Here is a 16,406-nt window from a genome sequence, read left to right as displayed (position 1 = left end):
TAGCCTACACAAAACCAGGCAGGTTGGTTACCACTTAGTACACCAAAGACTCAACTTAATGCAAAATACTATAGCACTCCCAAGAGTAATGTGAGAACATTCCCAATGTTCCAGTGTATCTCCAAGGCACGGTCAACTAGAAAAATAATGATAGAAATTCGAAACACTCCTGATTTATTTTAAGTGTTTAGGTCAGCGTTATCTTAATTGTCTTTAAAACTATGAACTTTCTGCAGCATAAAAGGCTGAGGCACCACCATTGTCTTCCTGAAAAGGTATTATTTGTTTTCCTAACTCAAGAGCTTTTTGTTTGTTCACACACACAGAAAGAAATTGGATGAATAAAACAAACACTGATGAAGTTAAAACAAAGATAGTAATACAGCACTATTGAAGGTTGGGTAGAGTAAAGGGACCCTTTGTTCATCCTCTAAAATTAAGAGGTCCCAAACAAGGTAGCTCTATTTACCGCAGTTTGAAGGAATTTAAAAGGCAGGAAGGAAAAGACAGCAATAAGAAACCTCACCTGCAATCACTTAGGACAATAGGCAGATTAATCAGGATAAAGATAGATTAACAAGACAGAGTAGTTTGGCTCTACCTCCAGCTGGGGACCCAAAATCTATATACGCAAAAGTGGTGAATGGTCTAGGTTTGGAGAAGAGTGGGCGAAAATGTCTAGATTGCCTACTTTACACGGGAGCCTTGTGGGTCCCAGGCTTGGCTGGTCCCAGGTCTGGTTGTGATCCAGGCTCGCTGCTAGGAATAGGACCGCGGATTTAGAATGTTGCATTAGTGTAGTCGAGCGCCTGCGCCCAACTCATGTAAGCAGGATTCAGCTTATTGTATAAAGCATGTGTGGCAGAATATTGTACTGTTATATGATATAGAGAGCTCATGTGGTCCCCTAACAAAGCAGGAGCAGAAGCACGTTCCCCGCAATAGAAGCGCGCTCCCGACATAAAGTTGGTAACTGCCATTTCATTCTCATGTGGGCCCCTCATGCATTCTTCCAGATGGGTGTCTCACCACGGAAACCTTCCCTTCTTGATCAGCTTGGCACTGAATAAGTGAAAACCCATTGTGGTACCAAACCTAATCATGGGCTACAATTAGATTGAGAGAATCGAGAGATATAAGCACTGATAGGATTAAGGTAAAAATTAGGATGAAAATTGCAATGTTTAAACAGGTTTTAAGTGAAAAGATTATATCTCCTTTATCTGAATGTTTTATGGTAATAGATATTATATCTGACTTGGGAACACTTTCCCTATCAAGTATCATAAGATGGAAGGCATGTAAATCCACCCTTCAAGCAACATATATATTGGACAGGCTAAATGGAAACCAAACAGTATAGAAAGGAAGCTGCAGTACCAGTGCAGACAAATTCTCCGTACAATAGTCCTGTGTGGAGCAGCTGCTGGAGCTTATGGCAAAAGCCTCTGAGCACCTCTCCGTGATGACAATTGGGTCTTTGAACTAGAGAATTTCCATTCCAGAGGCAGTTACTAGCTTGCTATTGGACATTAATTGAAATGACACCTACAAAATAATCTTGAAACCTGAAATACATGTGATGTCTTGGATAATGGAGAAACACTCTAACATTGAGGACAGTGCCTAGGAGTTCCATAAAAATGCAGAAATGGTTTATACAGGATCATGTTACCAGGAGAATGAACGGGGTTTAATAATTGTGAACAGGGAGCCTCTTTCCCCTTGGGGCTGACTTTGGAATGTACAGGGAGCGGCTGGATTCTATTGTTACTTGGACAATGTCTTGTAAACAGTTCTCAAGTGACCTACAAAGAGCTGCTTGGTTTATGGGTGGCAGTTCCAAGTGAGTGAACAAGGTTGCTCCTCTGATCAAGGAGGGTAAAACAGCTCTGCTCCATGAGCTGAACTGCATACTGTTTTCTTAACAGTGATGGAAGAATTGAACAATAATAAAAGCCCCTATGGTTTGGTTTTCACACACTTATGGACAGTGGTCATATGGTCAGGCAGAAGAGCAATAAAAACCTGGCCCATTAAAACAATGCCACATGTGGCACAGTCCTATGGAAAACATTATGGGAATCTGAGGGGTGCATTAAAGCAGTACATGTTGATACCCATCCTTATGACTCCCTTCCAAGTTTAAAAGGTGATTGGAATTAATGAGTGGGTATCTTGCTTTCCTCACTTAAGGTGGCCATCTGAATCCATGAAGTAAGTGGATATTGGGGGCTGCAGCAATGCAGAGATGGCTGAATCTAGACATATTCCCCTTGCGTTCTCTGAGGCACAAAATACCAAAGAACTGCTCTGTCTGCCAACAAGAGAGACTGAAAATGGCTGTATCGCAGATGCCCTGGGGGGAAGGCCTTGGCCTGGCAGACTGATGCTGGTAGTTGCAGAGCAGTGGCTACAAATCTGTCTTAACGGAGGTAGACACTGACACTGGACTGGGCTTGGCTTAACTGCTGGTAGGTACAAATGCTCAGAGTGCTATAAAATAACCAGAACAGAAGACATTACACCAATTTGGACTGCCAAGTCACATTTCTTCAGACCAAGAAACATACCCTACAGCCCATAATGTCTGGCATGGTGTGGGTCCCAGGCCTGGCTTGTCCTAGGTCTGGCTGTGATCCAGGCTCGCAGCTAGGAATAGGACTCCGGATTTAGACGGTCACATTAGTGTAATAGGGTGCCTGTGTCTAACATATGTAAACATAATTCAGCTTATTGTATCACGCATGTGTAGCTGAATGCCACTATTGTACTCTGATATGTGTGGAGTCCACGTGGTCCTCTGGGAAGCAGAAGGGGAGCAAAAGCAGAAACACGCTCCCTGCAATAGAACTGCACTCCCCTCAATAAAGTTGGTGCCTGCCGTTTCACTCTCATGTCGGCCTCTTGTGCATTTTTCAACTGGGTGTCTCACCACCGAAACCTTCCCTTCTCGATCAGCTCGGCACTAACACATGGGCAGAGAGATATCCTCCTCAGAGTAATGGGTTGGTAAAATCTGGAATGGGCAATTGAAACGTTGGTTGTCTAAAACAAAGTGGCAGGGATAGAGAGTCATGAAGGAGTGGCTTACACATCTTCATGAGTGTGTGTTCACACTCAACCTGAACGAGGCTCTAAGAGTGTCCTCAAAAGAGAGGTTCCTCTCTTTTTCCTGGTAGATCTGAGGAGGGATCGGGGCAGGATGCTGATACAACTACATAATTTTTCCCAAATGGGGAGGATGTATGTATGACTATATTTCACCTCAACTTTCTTCCTACCTAATGCAATGGTCTCTGAACAGGGCTGCAACTACAAGTGCCGGAAACAGAAAAAATTCCTAAGCAAGAAACTACAACAATATTGTTAAACCTTTATGCAGAATTCCTAAGGGGCCTACAGTGACTGCAGCTGTATTGCCTCGTGGTCAGTTAGCCCACGAATTCTGTACTATGCGACCCTCCCCTCTATGAATGGGAGCAGATTGAGGGGGTAGCACTTGCTAGACAGGTATTGCTGCCTGCAGTCTAGACCAGCACAGCAGCCAAACCTAACATCTCTTCCAAAGGTGGAAAAGCTTGGTATAAATGTAGAGAATGAGGAATAGTAGCTGCAGGTAAAAAAATGAGTAAATGGGTTATGTAATGAGGGAAATCTAATATTACATTACCACCTCAAAAGGGGTGTGAGCAAGAGATAATATTGTCTCTTAGCTCAGTTATAGTAGATGCCTGAAAGGGTGAAGCCATGTATAGCTGAGACCATTTCTGCTTTTGTGGCCTGACAAGATTGAATGGAGCCTGAAACCTGAGTGGCCTCACCCTGGAAGACATTTTTGTACAATAGGATGATGGACTGGACTAATTTCAAATGACTGAATGGGACTTTACTAATGTGCCAGCATTTTTTTTAACTGCTAAGATCTATTTACTATAAGGAATCTGTGGGCAAAACCCAGAAGGTAGCCTGTGGTATAATAGAAAATATTTGATCTTTGTCCCTGGTTCCTGGCTCCCCAAATCTCTTTAGTGACAAGTGTGTCTTTGGGATCTAATGAGATGACTCTGGGCTGAGGGATCCTAGATAGCTTCAGGATGGGGGCTGTTCACCAGAAAAACCTAGCTGTAATTAGGGGGTTGGAACTTTCAGCCTCACTTCCCAATCTCTGGGGAGAGGGGCTGGAGGTTGAGTTCAATCACCAATGGCCAATGATTTAATCAATCATGCCTATCTAGTGAAACTTCCATTTAAAAAACCCTTAATGGGGTTCAGAGAGCTTCTGAATTGGTAAACTCATGCTTCAACTCCACAGTGACAAAGGCTCCTGCACTTGGGACCCTATGTACCTCTTCATCTGCATGCTCACGTGTAGATTTTATTACAAACTGTAATAGTAAGCTTAGCATTTTCCTGAGTTCCATGGGTTGTTCTATCAAGTTATCAAACTTGGGCAAGGGAGATCTACAACTTAGTAGCCAAGTCAGAAGTGCAGGTAACATGGGGACCTGATACTTGAGACTTGCATCTGAAGTGAGGGCAGTCTCATGGAAAGGAGCCCTGAACGTGTGGGGTCTGATGCTAACTCCAGGTAGTGGTGGAATTCTCTGCAGGACACCCAGGTGGCATCAGAGAATCGGTGCCACAAGCAAATGCAGAGTAAGTGTAAGCAAGTAAACCTCTACCTTTCTCATCCCAGAGCAAAAGATAAGCAAATATAAGCACTTATAACATATCCTCGGGTCTGTTACCAGCTGTTCATGATCCAGACTTTGAGTGGAACTACATCTAAACTAGAAAACTAAGATGGTGTTTTGTTTTTTGCTTGTTTTTCAGTCCTTTGTGGGGGTCCAATAAAAAAAATAATAAATGTTAGAGAGTCTCTCCTCAGAAGTACTTCCATGTACAAGGAAATATAAATATTAATATAACACAGCAGTGCACACGTAGGCCCATTGAAGTCTTTCAGACCTTGGTGTTCTAATCCTAGTAAGAGGCAAAGGCAGGGAGTAACCACCTCACCACCCTACAATGCCGCTCCACTTATTTAGAAGTATAAACTGGAATAGATAAAAGTTGGACCCCATAACCAGTCATCAAGAGACTAAGTTGGAAAACATCATTTATTAGTCAGCCCCTGTTCTTCCAGCCAAACCTGAGTGCCTACAAAGTATTAGAGAAAGTTTCAGTCTCAGGTCTTTGCTCCAAGAATTGAAATTTGTCATTCTTTTTCCATCCCTTCCCCCCCAGCACCTGAACTCTCTTCCTACCTTAGGAGATTTCCGCACGCAGAGTCTTAGTGGGAGGCAGAGACGACCTCCCTCCATTAAAGTGGGAAACCCACTTTCCCAAACATTCTTGTAGCTGGACCTGGCATGAGTCAGGCGACTACATGCCAGACTCTAACTCAGGACATGGTGACACAGAGGCTGGAACTGTGCAGAATGCATCTGGCAGTTAACAACATGCAGTTGCCAGAAGCAGCAGCGATAGCAATCTTAGCCCCCGGGTCCACTGTCCAGCATGAGGGATGCCAGTGGTGTGAGCAGTGACATCTGTGTCCAGCAGCAGGGGCAGTCATCCCTATGTGGGACCCGACCTTAGGCGGACTGCCGATCTGTTCCTGGCTGTGTAGCCTCGAGCTTGTTCTGTGAACTTCCCTAAAATAGTGTTAGACCCCACCATTATATACACGTATGTCTAAATTAGAAAAAACTTAGATTCCATCATTTGCTCCAAGAAATCATTCTGGGGAACAATGTCAGAGAGCAAGCATTCGGAGATTTTATTATACTGTCCTGTGACTCACTTCCTAAATCTTTCACCTGGCTATAATCCCTTGTAGAGAAAACACGTAATTATCAACATCACATCTTAATTGACAATATATATCCTCCCCTTTCTTTCCGAGGGGGAAAAAACCCCACTTTCAAATTTGGATTTAAGAGCCCTCCCCAACCTGAACTCTGTCACTGATCTCAGTGTTTCCCAATCTGGCTGAATCCCAGGATTTTTTGTGGGCTTTTTCAAAACACTCAGGACTCTGCCAGACCCACCATGTCAGAATTAGGCACAAGAACAAGAATCGCTTTTTTAACAAGCCCTGCATGTGAGGCTGCTGCACAGCCATGTGGGAATCCTGGTCTAGGTTCTTGCTACTAAAAGTGTGATCTGAAGACCAGCAGCATCAGCACCTTCTTAGAAATCCAGATTCACACCCTCTGCTCCAAACTTTCTGAGATGTAACAAAATGTCTAGGTGAATTCTGTGCACAGAAAACTTTGAAACTCCCTGGTCTATGTACTTTCTAGATGCAGAGCTAGAATTGTGCCATCTGTGTGTGTGTGTGGGCGGGTGTCTAATTAGATCACTCAGCATGAGGAGAGGGGAATGGGGAGAGGCAGGGTTCAGTCCTGTCCATTTCTCTTTTTTCCCTTTTTTTTAAGGCAAGGCAACCCTTGGTTGACTTCACAGGTTGCAAGGGCCTTGTCAGCTTACAATCCCTTATTTTTTATTTTTTTACACCTATAGCTCTTGGTCTTCCTAGGTGGTCTCCCATCCAAATACTAAACAGGCCCAACCCTGCTTAACTTCTGAGATCAGATGGGATCGGGCTTGTTCAGGGTGGCATGGCCATAGACCGTTTCTATTTTATAGCCATCACTCCCTTGGTGACCTCAGCCATTCTCAAGGCTTTAAATATTATTTATATGTGTCTCTTGTATTTCTAACAGACATCTCAGCTCCAACCTCTCTTAAAATGAATGCCGTTGATAACCCCCTCAAATATGCTCTTTCCAGAGTCTTCTCCATCTTTGCTGATGGCAACTCCAACTTTCCAACTGTATCCTCAGAGATTTTTTGTATCCTTGACTCATACTCCACATTAACCCATAGGAAACTATGTAAAGTCCATCTTCAGAATGTACTCAGAGCCCCACCACTTCCACTATCTCTACCGCTCACCCTGCAGTTTCCTACTGCGTCCCTACTGCCTCCTCTGACATTTACCTCCTAAGTCTGTTCTCAGCACAACAGCCACAGCGATCTTTTTAAAGAAGTCATACCTGCCCCTCTTCTGTTCTAAACTGTCTTGTAACTCCCACCTTACTCATAGCACAGGTCAGCACCCTCCTAACATCCTCCAGGCAACGTGGTCTGGCCGTGCCTGTCTCATCTCCATTACTCTCTGTTGCAGCAGCACCAGCCCCCTCCCTCCTTCCAGAAACCAGACACACTCCTGCTTGGGGCGTTCCCACTGCACGTTCCCCTGCTTGGGAATACTTCCCTCAGGCATCCTCGTGCATAATTCTTCATGTCCTTCAAACCTTTCCTCAAGGTCACCTTCCCAGGGAGGCTCACACTGACCTCCCAAATCAAATCAGCCACCTTCCCTGTTCCCACATCCTGACACTCTAGATCACCACTACAATTTCCCAACACTGATCCTCTTCTAATATAAATACCTTCCTTACTTACTGTGCTTATAGTATATGGTCTGTCTCTTCCCACCTGAACATATGCTCCACAAGATGAGCAACTGTTTACATTTTACTTCACTGATGTTCCCCAGATGCAAAAATTGTGTCACATATCTGGCAACAACCATTATCAGTTGAATGAATGACCAGTGTACAGCAACTCTTTATTTTAGAGACAGTATCTTTAGTAATATGGCTTCAGATCAAATGCTGTTTTGTGGCAGCTACAGCACAAAGTCCACTCACATTGGCATCAATGTCACCTCTACTTTTCTCACAAGAACTGCTCTTCCTTCCTTCCCCTCAACACTTCCTCCCACACCAACCCTCCTACACACCACAACACACAATTATATTTACCTCTTCAGAAAACAATGACCTTTGACTTATGGGTCCTATTTTTACAACCAAATAGAAATTGAAAGTAGACACTCCTTTATAAATCTCTGAGTTTGGACTGGAGTCAGCACTAGAGCTAAGGGTGGGCAAGCAGAGCAGAATTACGAAAGGAATTTAACTAAGATGAGAGATTACAAGGTCCCTTCTCTCTGCTAATTCTAAACGATTCTGGTTCCTTTGAGAGTTTGGTAAAAGTTGGAAAGAACAATCAAGTCATAGAAGGAGACAAGAGCAGGATAATCTGAAAATTCATCTCTTGATACCACAGACTCCTGTGTGCAGGGACCACTCCAAGCCTGGTGGGGACATTGAAAAGGAAAACACCTCCTGCTGACGACAGACAGGAGACACCATAAGGAAAATGAGTCTAGGACTCCTAACAAGAACAAAAACAGTCATATTCCTCTATAAAAACAAACCAACGAACAAAAACAAACACCCAGAGGATGGGAGTGAGGGCCGGACCCAGGCCTGAGGCTAGGCTGACATGGCCACATGAAGCCCTCACTGCCCACAGTTCTGGAGATATTCTTTATTAGAATCATTTACAAGGCCTGGGCGATGTTTGAGTCCCTGTGATCACAGGTCCTGGTGGGACAAGCTTTTACTGAAAGAAAAAGGACAAAGGAGCAGAGAGGTGACACAGCTGAAGAGTGACCATGTCAAAGTCCACAGTGCACTGAGCACTGATTGGGCACATGCCTCATACATGTTTCGTCCTCACAGCCCCTCCTGCAACAGCAAATACGAGAATTCTGGAAAGTTCTCAGGGCTTCTATTTATTTCGTCTGTCAAAGTTAGGACTGTCTCTTTAAATACCCCATCAACCCTCCATGGCAAGAACTGGAAATTTTTCACATTTATATTATTCCAATAAGGCAGTAAGAAGTTGCAGCTCAGCACAACATGAAATAAAGACAGGGACAGGAATGGCACAGCCTCTCCTGGAACAGGTGAATGGATCAGGGAAGACACGAAGGGCAGGGGGGTTGGTGGGCAGGGGGTGGGCCAGTCTCCCCACCTCCTCACATTACGCTGATAGGAACGCAGACACATTCAGATGCCCTTTGCAGAAAGAGAAATCAGAGGTTCTTCAAGTCACAAAGTGGGAGCATGAACAAATCTTGCATCACTCGTTCCACCATAAAGCAGCTGTCTCATGCTATAGAAAAAAATAATCACAAACAAATTCAGGTTAGTTGCTGTATGTGGTGACGAATATTCTCAACACTCCACCACATGCTAAAAATATCCCAAAGAATGCACATTCCCCAGTCCTGTCCCTTCTTCCCCAACCCCTCACCACTTTAGGCCACCCAGGGTCTCACCTTTAGAAGCTGTGAGAGACACATCAGAGCCCTGGGCACTGTCACTGTCTGGGGTAGGACATAACAGGATGTGGTCAGAGCTCATAGGAGATATGGCTAAAGGAGGAATTATGGGGGTGGGTGAGCTTCCCCCATGGGCACTCATCTACACTATCCCAAGGGTCTCAGGGATCACCCCCAGCCACCCGTCAACTGTACTCACTTGCAGTCTGAACGTAGATCCCTCCTTTTCCACCTGTTGGAAGAAAATATCTTGTGAGAAGCCAGGGAAGGGGGGCGGGGGCCATGAGGTGCTAAAGGAACCCCCTAGGCCTGGATCCCAGGAAAGTTTCTAGAACTGTGACTTCAGACCCAGGGCACGATGAAGAAACCTAAGGAACGTACATGTGGGGGAACTGGACCAACCACCCTCCTGGAGGTCTGTCCTCAGCAGAGACCTTCCCCTTTATCCTGTGACAGCTAGAAGTCAGGTCCCCATCACCAGAATCATCGAGGTGATAAATCTGTCCATTTTTACACGTGCATTAATACAGAGTAAGTGTGAGCAGATGGAGTCCCAGGCTGGGAAAGAACGTGTGTGTGGATGGTACTTCCCATTAACGAGGCAGGACACACTCTACCTGGGGCTTGAAACCCCACAGTGGGACAAGAAAACTCGGACCCCACCCCTTCCATACCTGAGCGCTTCCTCCTCCACATCACAGCTCCAAACACAGCTCCAAGGACCACAACTCCAAGGAGGACCAGGGCAGCAATGATGACCACATTGGGGATGGTGGCTGGAGGAGGAGGCTCTAGGAAGGGAAGTCAGATGGTGATGACCCTGACTCCAGGGCCTCAGCCCCAACCCTGCTGATGTCCTCCAGGGGCTCCTGCTTTCCCTGAGAAAAGGCGCTGTGCCCAGGGCCCCCTCCTTACCCCATCTCAGGGTGAGGGGCTTGGGCAGCCCCTCATGCTGCACGTGGCAGGTGTATCTCTGCTCCTCTCCAGAAGGCACCACCAGTGCCGCCCACTTCTGGAAGGTCCCGTTGCCCTCGGGCCTGGTCTTCACGAGCTCCATGTCCTGGGTCTGGTCCTCTCCGTCACGCTGCCAGGTCAGGGTGATTTCTTCAGGGTAGAAGCCCAGGGCCCAGCACCTCAGGGTGACCTCACGGTCAGAGATGGGGTGGTGGGTCACGTGTGTCTTTGGAGGGTCTGAGGAGAAGGATCAGAAAATTCAGGAACTTTACATCCCTCATGGGACACTCCACCAGTGCTCTGTGACCATGCTCAGAATGCGCAGGACAAATAGGATGGGAGAAGGGAGCATAAAACCCAGACACCACACTGGACATAGGTATCTGGGATAATCTCCTACTCTTTAGAAAGTTCTAGAATTAGGCTGAGACAGGCCAGGGTCAGAGATAGGTCTCTGAAGAGGGGAGAAGGGATTCCTGGTCCTGACCTGGGTGGGGGCCAAATGACTCAGAAAAGCTAGAGTCACACCTCAAAGCCACTGGGTGTGGGGCAGCGAACATGGCTGAGAGAAAAAGTCCCCAGGGTTTTCAGAGCAGCTGCCACAGTCAAAGGGAACCGCTCGCTGACCAGTTATTGCTGATATAGTCTCTCCCTCCTTCCCCCAAAGACAGCACCCCTCATTGTCCCTGAGGGAAGGTGGGCCCTCTGGGCGAGCCGCCCTCTGGTACCGGATCTGAAAACCCACACGGACTCATTTTCCCGACCCACAGGAGGCGGGTGCTCTGGTCCCACTTTCCTCCATCCTTGGAGGAGCCCCCGGCCCCCGAGGGAGAGGGGAGGCCCCGCGGCCCCTCGCACCTGCGCGCAGCAGCGTCTCCTTGCCGATCTCCAGGTATTTGCGGAGCCACTCCACGCACCTGCCTTCCAGGTAGTCCCTCCAGCGCTCCGCCGCACCGGCCTCCTCCAACTTGCGCCGGGAGTTCTGAGCCGCCAGGTCGGCCGCGGTCCAGGAGCGCAGGTCCTCGTTCAGCGCGAGGTAATCCGCGCCGTCGTAGGCGGACTGATGGTACCCGCGGAGGAGGCGCCCGTCCGGCCCCACGTCGCAGCCGAGCATCCACTGCAAGGTGTGAGACCCTGTCCCCGCCCCGCGTCAGCCCCGCGTCAGCCCCGCCGCAGTGACCGGACCCAAACTGAAAGCGAAACCCGGGGCGTCCCCGCCGGCTCCTCCCGGGCGGGTCCCGCAGCCACGGGGCGAAGCCCGGGCCCGGACTCTCGGGCGACCCCGGCCTGTCCGTGCGGACGGGGGTCGGGACCGGGGCTCGGGCGCGTCGCTCACCGGCCTCGCTCTGGTTGTAGTAGCCGCGCACGTTGTCCAGGCTCACTCGGAATTCCTGTGCGGCGTCCTGGGCGTTCCGTGTCTCCCGCTCCCAGTACTGCGGGTCCTGCTGCTCCACCAGGTCCATCCACGGCGCCCGCGGCTCCGCCCTCGGACTCGCGGCGTCGCTGTCGAACCGCGAGAACTGCGTGTCGTCCACGTAGCCGACGCCGACGAAGCGGGGCTCCCCGCTCCCGGGCCGGGACCAGGCGGTAGAGAAATACCTCAGGGAGTGCAAACCTGGGGGTGGAGAGACGCTGAGACCCGCCGGCCCTCCTCCCGGCGCGGGTCCCGGTCCGAGGTCGATGGCCGGGAGCGACGAGGGGGCGCGGGGAGCGGGGGGCGCGGGACGGTCAGGACGGGACGGGGGTTCTGGGCCTGGGCGGTGGGGACGCGCCTTCCCCGGGTCCTGCGTCCCCGCCGGGCGGTCCCCTCGCTCCTGCCCCGCAGAGGCCGTTCCCTCCCGACCCCGCACTCACCCGCCCAGGTCTCGGTCAGGGCCAGGGCCCCCGAGAGCAGCAGGACGAGGGTTCGGGGCCCCATGACCTGCATCCTCGGAGTCTGGGGAGACTCTGCGTCCGGGCGGGGCCGTGGAGACCTTATAAACGGGCGGCGACACTGATTGGCTTCTCTAGAAACCGGACGTGCAATGGGAGTGAGAACTGGGGCCGCGTCATGAGTATTCAGACAGGAGGACCCGACACAGGTTGTGAGAGGGAGAAGTGAAACCTCGGGGAGGCGGGGACTCCCCAACACTGAGCTTCCCCGCCCCAGACACCGCCCCGGCGTCTGAGACCCTGAGAGCCACGCCCTGGGGACCTGGGACTTTGCCCTGACCGCTCCTCCTTCACCGACAGCTCTCTGTCACCCTGTCGCCCTGAGTCCTGGCCCAGGAGCTGTGTGAGGAAACCAGGGAGAGACCCCAGGCGGGAACGGGCCCCTTTGCCTCCTCTCCTCTTCCCGGAGCCCTTCTCCCTGAAATGTTCTCTCTGCCTCCTGCCCTTTGCCTCTCCCTTGGACTCTTCTAGAAAGCTCAGCCCCAGGGAACTTGATGCCTAAGAGTGAGCTTGCCCTGGGAACGAAGGAAGGACAGGAAGTTTTGCTTTCATCCTGGAGAAGTTGTGCCTGAAAACACCAGCCAGAGATTCTCACAGTGACCAGTCTCCTTGTTGTCTATGAACTAGAGTGAGTAACACAATCTTGAAAACCCCTGATCCTCAGAAAGCTAATCTGTGAAAGAAAAGATTGGGCCCCCTGGTCCGGATAGATATGTGAGCACTGTGCTCAGACTCACAAAGCTCCTAAGTCTTAACTTTCCCAAACAGCATGTCTGTGACTCCAGGTTTTTGTACTGTAAAACGAGCTGCATTCCACAGCCCAGAGCCTGTCTGTGTGAGTCCCCCACATCCTCAATACAAAAAAGGACTTGGAAGCAGTTTGTTACAGTGTATTTCAACCAGCAGCATGTACAGCCTCAGAGTTCCAAGTGTTCAGTGCAGATACAATGTCCTTCACTAGTGCTCCTGCATAGCCTATTTTTGAGGAATAATTCACATCTAAGTGGTGTGCATATTTTATCGGGACATATTATTTTTTAAACTGATTAACATAAGGAGGCAATTAATTAGTTTTTAGGCAGGTCCATAGAACAACCTGCTAGGCTCTAGATCATTTATTAAAGATCTTTAAATCACATATTTAAATCTCAGAGTTCCACCGCTGTAGAATTCTTTACTTCTGCTGCACTTTCTCACCTGCCACTTCTCCAGCCCTTCCCTCTGTCTCCTTCATCCCCAGGCCCTCTTCCCCTCTTAGTCTCCACCACCCTCTCACTCCTGATTGTGGCACTAGTGCTACGCCCCTATATGCCACCCAGAACCTATTGTCCCCACAAGGATCAGAGATCCCACTAATGTGACTCAGGTTGTACCTGCCATTTCTTCACCAAAACCCTCCAATGGCTTTGTCTCTCTGTGGGAAGTCTCTAGAATATAAGGCATGTGAGCTCAGGGGCTTTAGGCTACTTAGGTCAAAGTTGCCTCCCAGGTGTATAAAGCCATTCCTGACAGATAGTAGGCATTAAGTTAAGTGTTGGTAAATGATGATCGTATTAAAATTGAATTACATCACACAAAAATCATAAAATAAAAAATACAAAAAAGTTCAGAAAGATTTTATTATGGGTAACTAGCGTGCATATCAATTCATAAATTCATCCCAGTGAAATAAAATGCCATATGCTTATTTGTTGCACAGTTGAGCCTGTGTATTAGTTTTCTATTTTTGCAGAAGATATTACCACAATTTAGTGGCTCAAAACAACTCCCAATTATTTGCTCACAGTTCCTTAGTCAGAAATCCAAGCGTGTTGTGGATGGGTGCTCTGGTTAGGGTGTCACAAAGCCGTGTTCTCATCCTGAGCTCAGGTTCCTACTCAAAGCTTAGTTAGAGACAGTTGGCCAAATTCAGTTTCTTCCAGTCGTCCATCTGAGGTCCTGTTTCCTTGACAACTGTCAGCGAGGAGGTGCCAGGGGATAGCTGCCCCTATCACCTAGTGGCCAGCAGTCTTTGCCACGTGGCCCTGCATTTTCAAAGCCTTCAATGGAGAAATGCCTCTCATTGAATCCCTCTCACACTTGGAATCTCTGCTCAGGAAGAACCCCAATCAGCACTCACCTGATCAGGACAGTCTCACCCAGGACAGCCCACCCAGGACAGCCCCCTCCTTCTAATCTTAAAGTCAACTGACAGAGAATTTAGTTACATGTGCAAAATCCCTTCCCAGCAGCACCCACATTAGTGTCTAATTGGATAACTGACTGGAAGTGAATAACGAGGGTTGTTATTAGGGACCTGTTCTTCCTCTTGTGTTTGATTGGGTCATGGTTGGAAATCAAAGTAAAGTAAATAGAGTGCTGTGAATGGTAATAAAATGCATCCTGCCTGTCAGCCATGGAAATTTTTAAATCTTAAAACCAAACGACATTGTTAATATCTTATAATTAATTTAGAGCAAATGAAAATTAAAATGCAATGTTTCATTCTCTCTTTAAACACTGTATCAGTTAGGTACTGCAGCATAACAAATTATACAGAATGTAGCAACTCAAAATAACAAATGTGTACTTTCTCCCACAGTTCTCCAGGGTCAGGAATCTGGCAGAGGTTTACCTGAGTGCTTCTGGCCAGGGCCTCTCTCAAGGTTGCTGTCAAGTTGTCAGCCAGGGCTGCATCATCTGAAGGCTTAACTGGGGCTGGAGGACTCACATGAAACATGACTTATTGTTTGAAGAAGCTGTTGGAAGAAGCCTCATTTCTACCTGGGTGGTCTCAGGAGGCCTCCATTCCTAGCCATGTGGACTTTCCATAAGGCAGAAAATGACCAAGCAGCTTCTTTCTTCAGAGAAAGTGATCAGAGAGAGAGAGCAAGCAAGATGCAAACTGCAGTGTTTTCTGTCCTAGACTCAGAGTCACACACCATCACATTAGCCTTACACTGTCAGTTAGAAGTGAGTCATTAAATGCAGCCCACACTCAAGAGGAGGGAATTACTGCACCTCTGGAAAGGAGGAGTGTCAAACAATTAACACATGTTAAAACCCGAATTAAAATTAATTAATGTTTCAGGATTTTGTAAGTCACTGTTTCCTTTTTCTGATTATTTTTCTTTAATGCTTTACATTTCACTTTTGGAAAGCCATGGGTAAAAGTCTGAAACAGAGAAAGGAGATACATCAACTTTTGTGCTTCTCGAAATTACTTTTAGTGATACTGTTTCATTCAATAAGTTGCAACAAAGTTGAGAACCTATAGTTAGCTAGACCAAATAGTTCCAAGATGTGGGTGCCTTAACAAGAATGTCTTTAAAATAATAACTATCTTTGTTTGTCATTAGAAGTTTCAAATTTAGTTTGTTAAGAATGTCATCCAGAGGCTAGAGAGGTAGATGGAGTAAAAGGGGTCAAATATGCGGTGCCAGAAAGAAATCTAACTATGGGCGGTAAACACAGAATGCAATATGTATATATGCCTTACTGTTAAATTGTACACCTGAAACTTGCTGGATTTTGTTAACCAATGTCACTATAATAATAATTTTTAAAGTGTCAAAAATATTAGCAAAATTGCCAGTTTTCTTATTCAACATCATCTTCAAAAACATTTGCGTGATGAAATTACTTTTCAGTTAGAAAAATGTGAACCTCATGCCTCAGTCTATACACCTAGCTTAGCACCATGACAACAGTTTGGGCGTGATACAGTAGGCAGAGGTGTTTAACTCCAATTGAGGAACAAAATGTCCAAAACTGGCTGTCCAGTTGGCATCCTAGAGTAAATTTCACATCTTTCACCGTGCTTTTGAATGAGATTTGGTAGAAGTGATTTGGACAGCAACGTGATTCTAAAAAGCACTGTTAATATGTGCCTCTAAAGTTTGTTTTAAAGCAGCTCTCTTGTGTTTTCCATTTACACTTTCTAGTCCATCACTGGTTTTCCATTTATAACATTTTCAAGTTTACTTACATTGACCAACAGTGTGCTTTTCCACTTCTGTAATGGTATTTAATTCAGTTGTATGTGAGGTTAAATGTAAATAATACATCAAATCACAAGATAGAGTTATTTGCACATCAGATTGAAGACTGTACACCAGAATATATGGAGAGTGAAGGATCATGTGACCTATTTCTAACCAATGCCATTTTCTGTGACATCCCGGTCCTCTCTCTGACATGGCTCGTAATAATTGGTTGTGGATTTGTTCCAATGTGAGTAGTTCTTGCTAAGTACTCTTACAATACACTTTGGTATTTTGTTTTCTCTTTCTTTTCACTTTCCTTTTTAAAAAATGAGCCAGGAATAGCT

At 47.1% G+C, this 16,406-nt stretch overlaps 1 protein-coding gene, 1 long non-coding RNA gene and 1 pseudogene across 5 annotated transcripts; 1 reads left to right on the top strand and 2 right to left on the bottom strand.

The window, feature by feature from the left end:
* Positions 1-6,522: 6,522 nt before the first annotated feature.
* LOC120613148 (uncharacterized) lies at positions 6,523-6,641 on the bottom strand (annotated as a pseudogene).
* A 974-nt stretch (positions 6,642-7,615) lies between these two features.
* On the bottom strand, positions 7,616-12,194 carry LOC120613145 (patr class I histocompatibility antigen, A-126 alpha chain-like). 2 transcript variants are annotated; one of them, XM_039875751.1, is made up of 8 exons: positions 12,020-12,194; positions 11,502-11,780; positions 11,024-11,299; positions 10,127-10,402; positions 9,886-10,002; positions 9,411-9,443; positions 9,209-9,304; positions 7,616-9,042 (listed from the first exon to the last, which is right to left on the bottom strand). In XM_039875751.1, the coding sequence occupies exons 1-8, from the start codon at positions 12,090-12,092 to the stop codon at positions 9,038-9,040; spliced, it is 1,155 nt and encodes a 384-aa protein (XP_039731685.1). In that variant the 5' UTR covers positions 12,093-12,194; the 3' UTR covers positions 7,616-9,037. The 2 variants fall into 2 exon arrangements, with proteins under 2 accessions (XP_039731685.1, XP_039731686.1); XM_039875752.1 differs by having other exon boundaries at positions 9,209-9,256; positions 12,020-12,192.
* LOC120613146 (uncharacterized) lies at positions 11,624-15,169 on the top strand. Of its 3 annotated transcripts, none has more exons than XR_005655604.1 (4): positions 11,624-11,752; positions 12,176-12,246; positions 12,569-12,725; positions 14,679-15,169. It is a non-coding gene; the product is annotated as an uncharacterized LOC120613146 (long non-coding RNA). The 3 variants fall into 3 exon arrangements; XR_005655602.1 differs by having other exon boundaries at positions 11,749-11,834; XR_005655603.1 differs by having other exon boundaries at positions 11,749-11,841.
* Positions 15,170-16,406: the final 1,237 nt, after the last annotated feature.

This window comes from Pteropus medius, unplaced genomic scaffold (genome assembly GCF_902729225.1).
Source record: "Pteropus medius unplaced genomic scaffold, Ma_sr-lr_union100, whole genome shotgun sequence".
Classification (NCBI taxonomy): Eukaryota; Metazoa; Chordata; class Mammalia; order Chiroptera; family Pteropodidae; genus Pteropus; species Pteropus medius.
The sequence above is the reverse complement of the archived record's forward strand: the minus strand, read 5'-3'. Positions and strand labels throughout refer to the sequence as shown.

Coding starts and splice junctions, on each gene's coding strand:
- LOC120613145 (XM_039875751.1), bottom strand. CDS start 12,092: ATGCAGGTCATGGGGCCCCGAACCCTCGTCCTGCTGCTCTCGGGGGCC. Junction 11,300..11,501: donor CTACAACCAGAGCGAGGCCG/GTGAGCGACGCG, acceptor GGGCGGGGACAG/GGTCTCACACCTTGCAGTGG. Junction 9,305..9,410: donor GATCTACGTTCAGACTGCAA/GTGAGTACAGTT, acceptor TTCCTCCTTTAG/CCATATCTCCTATGAGCTCT.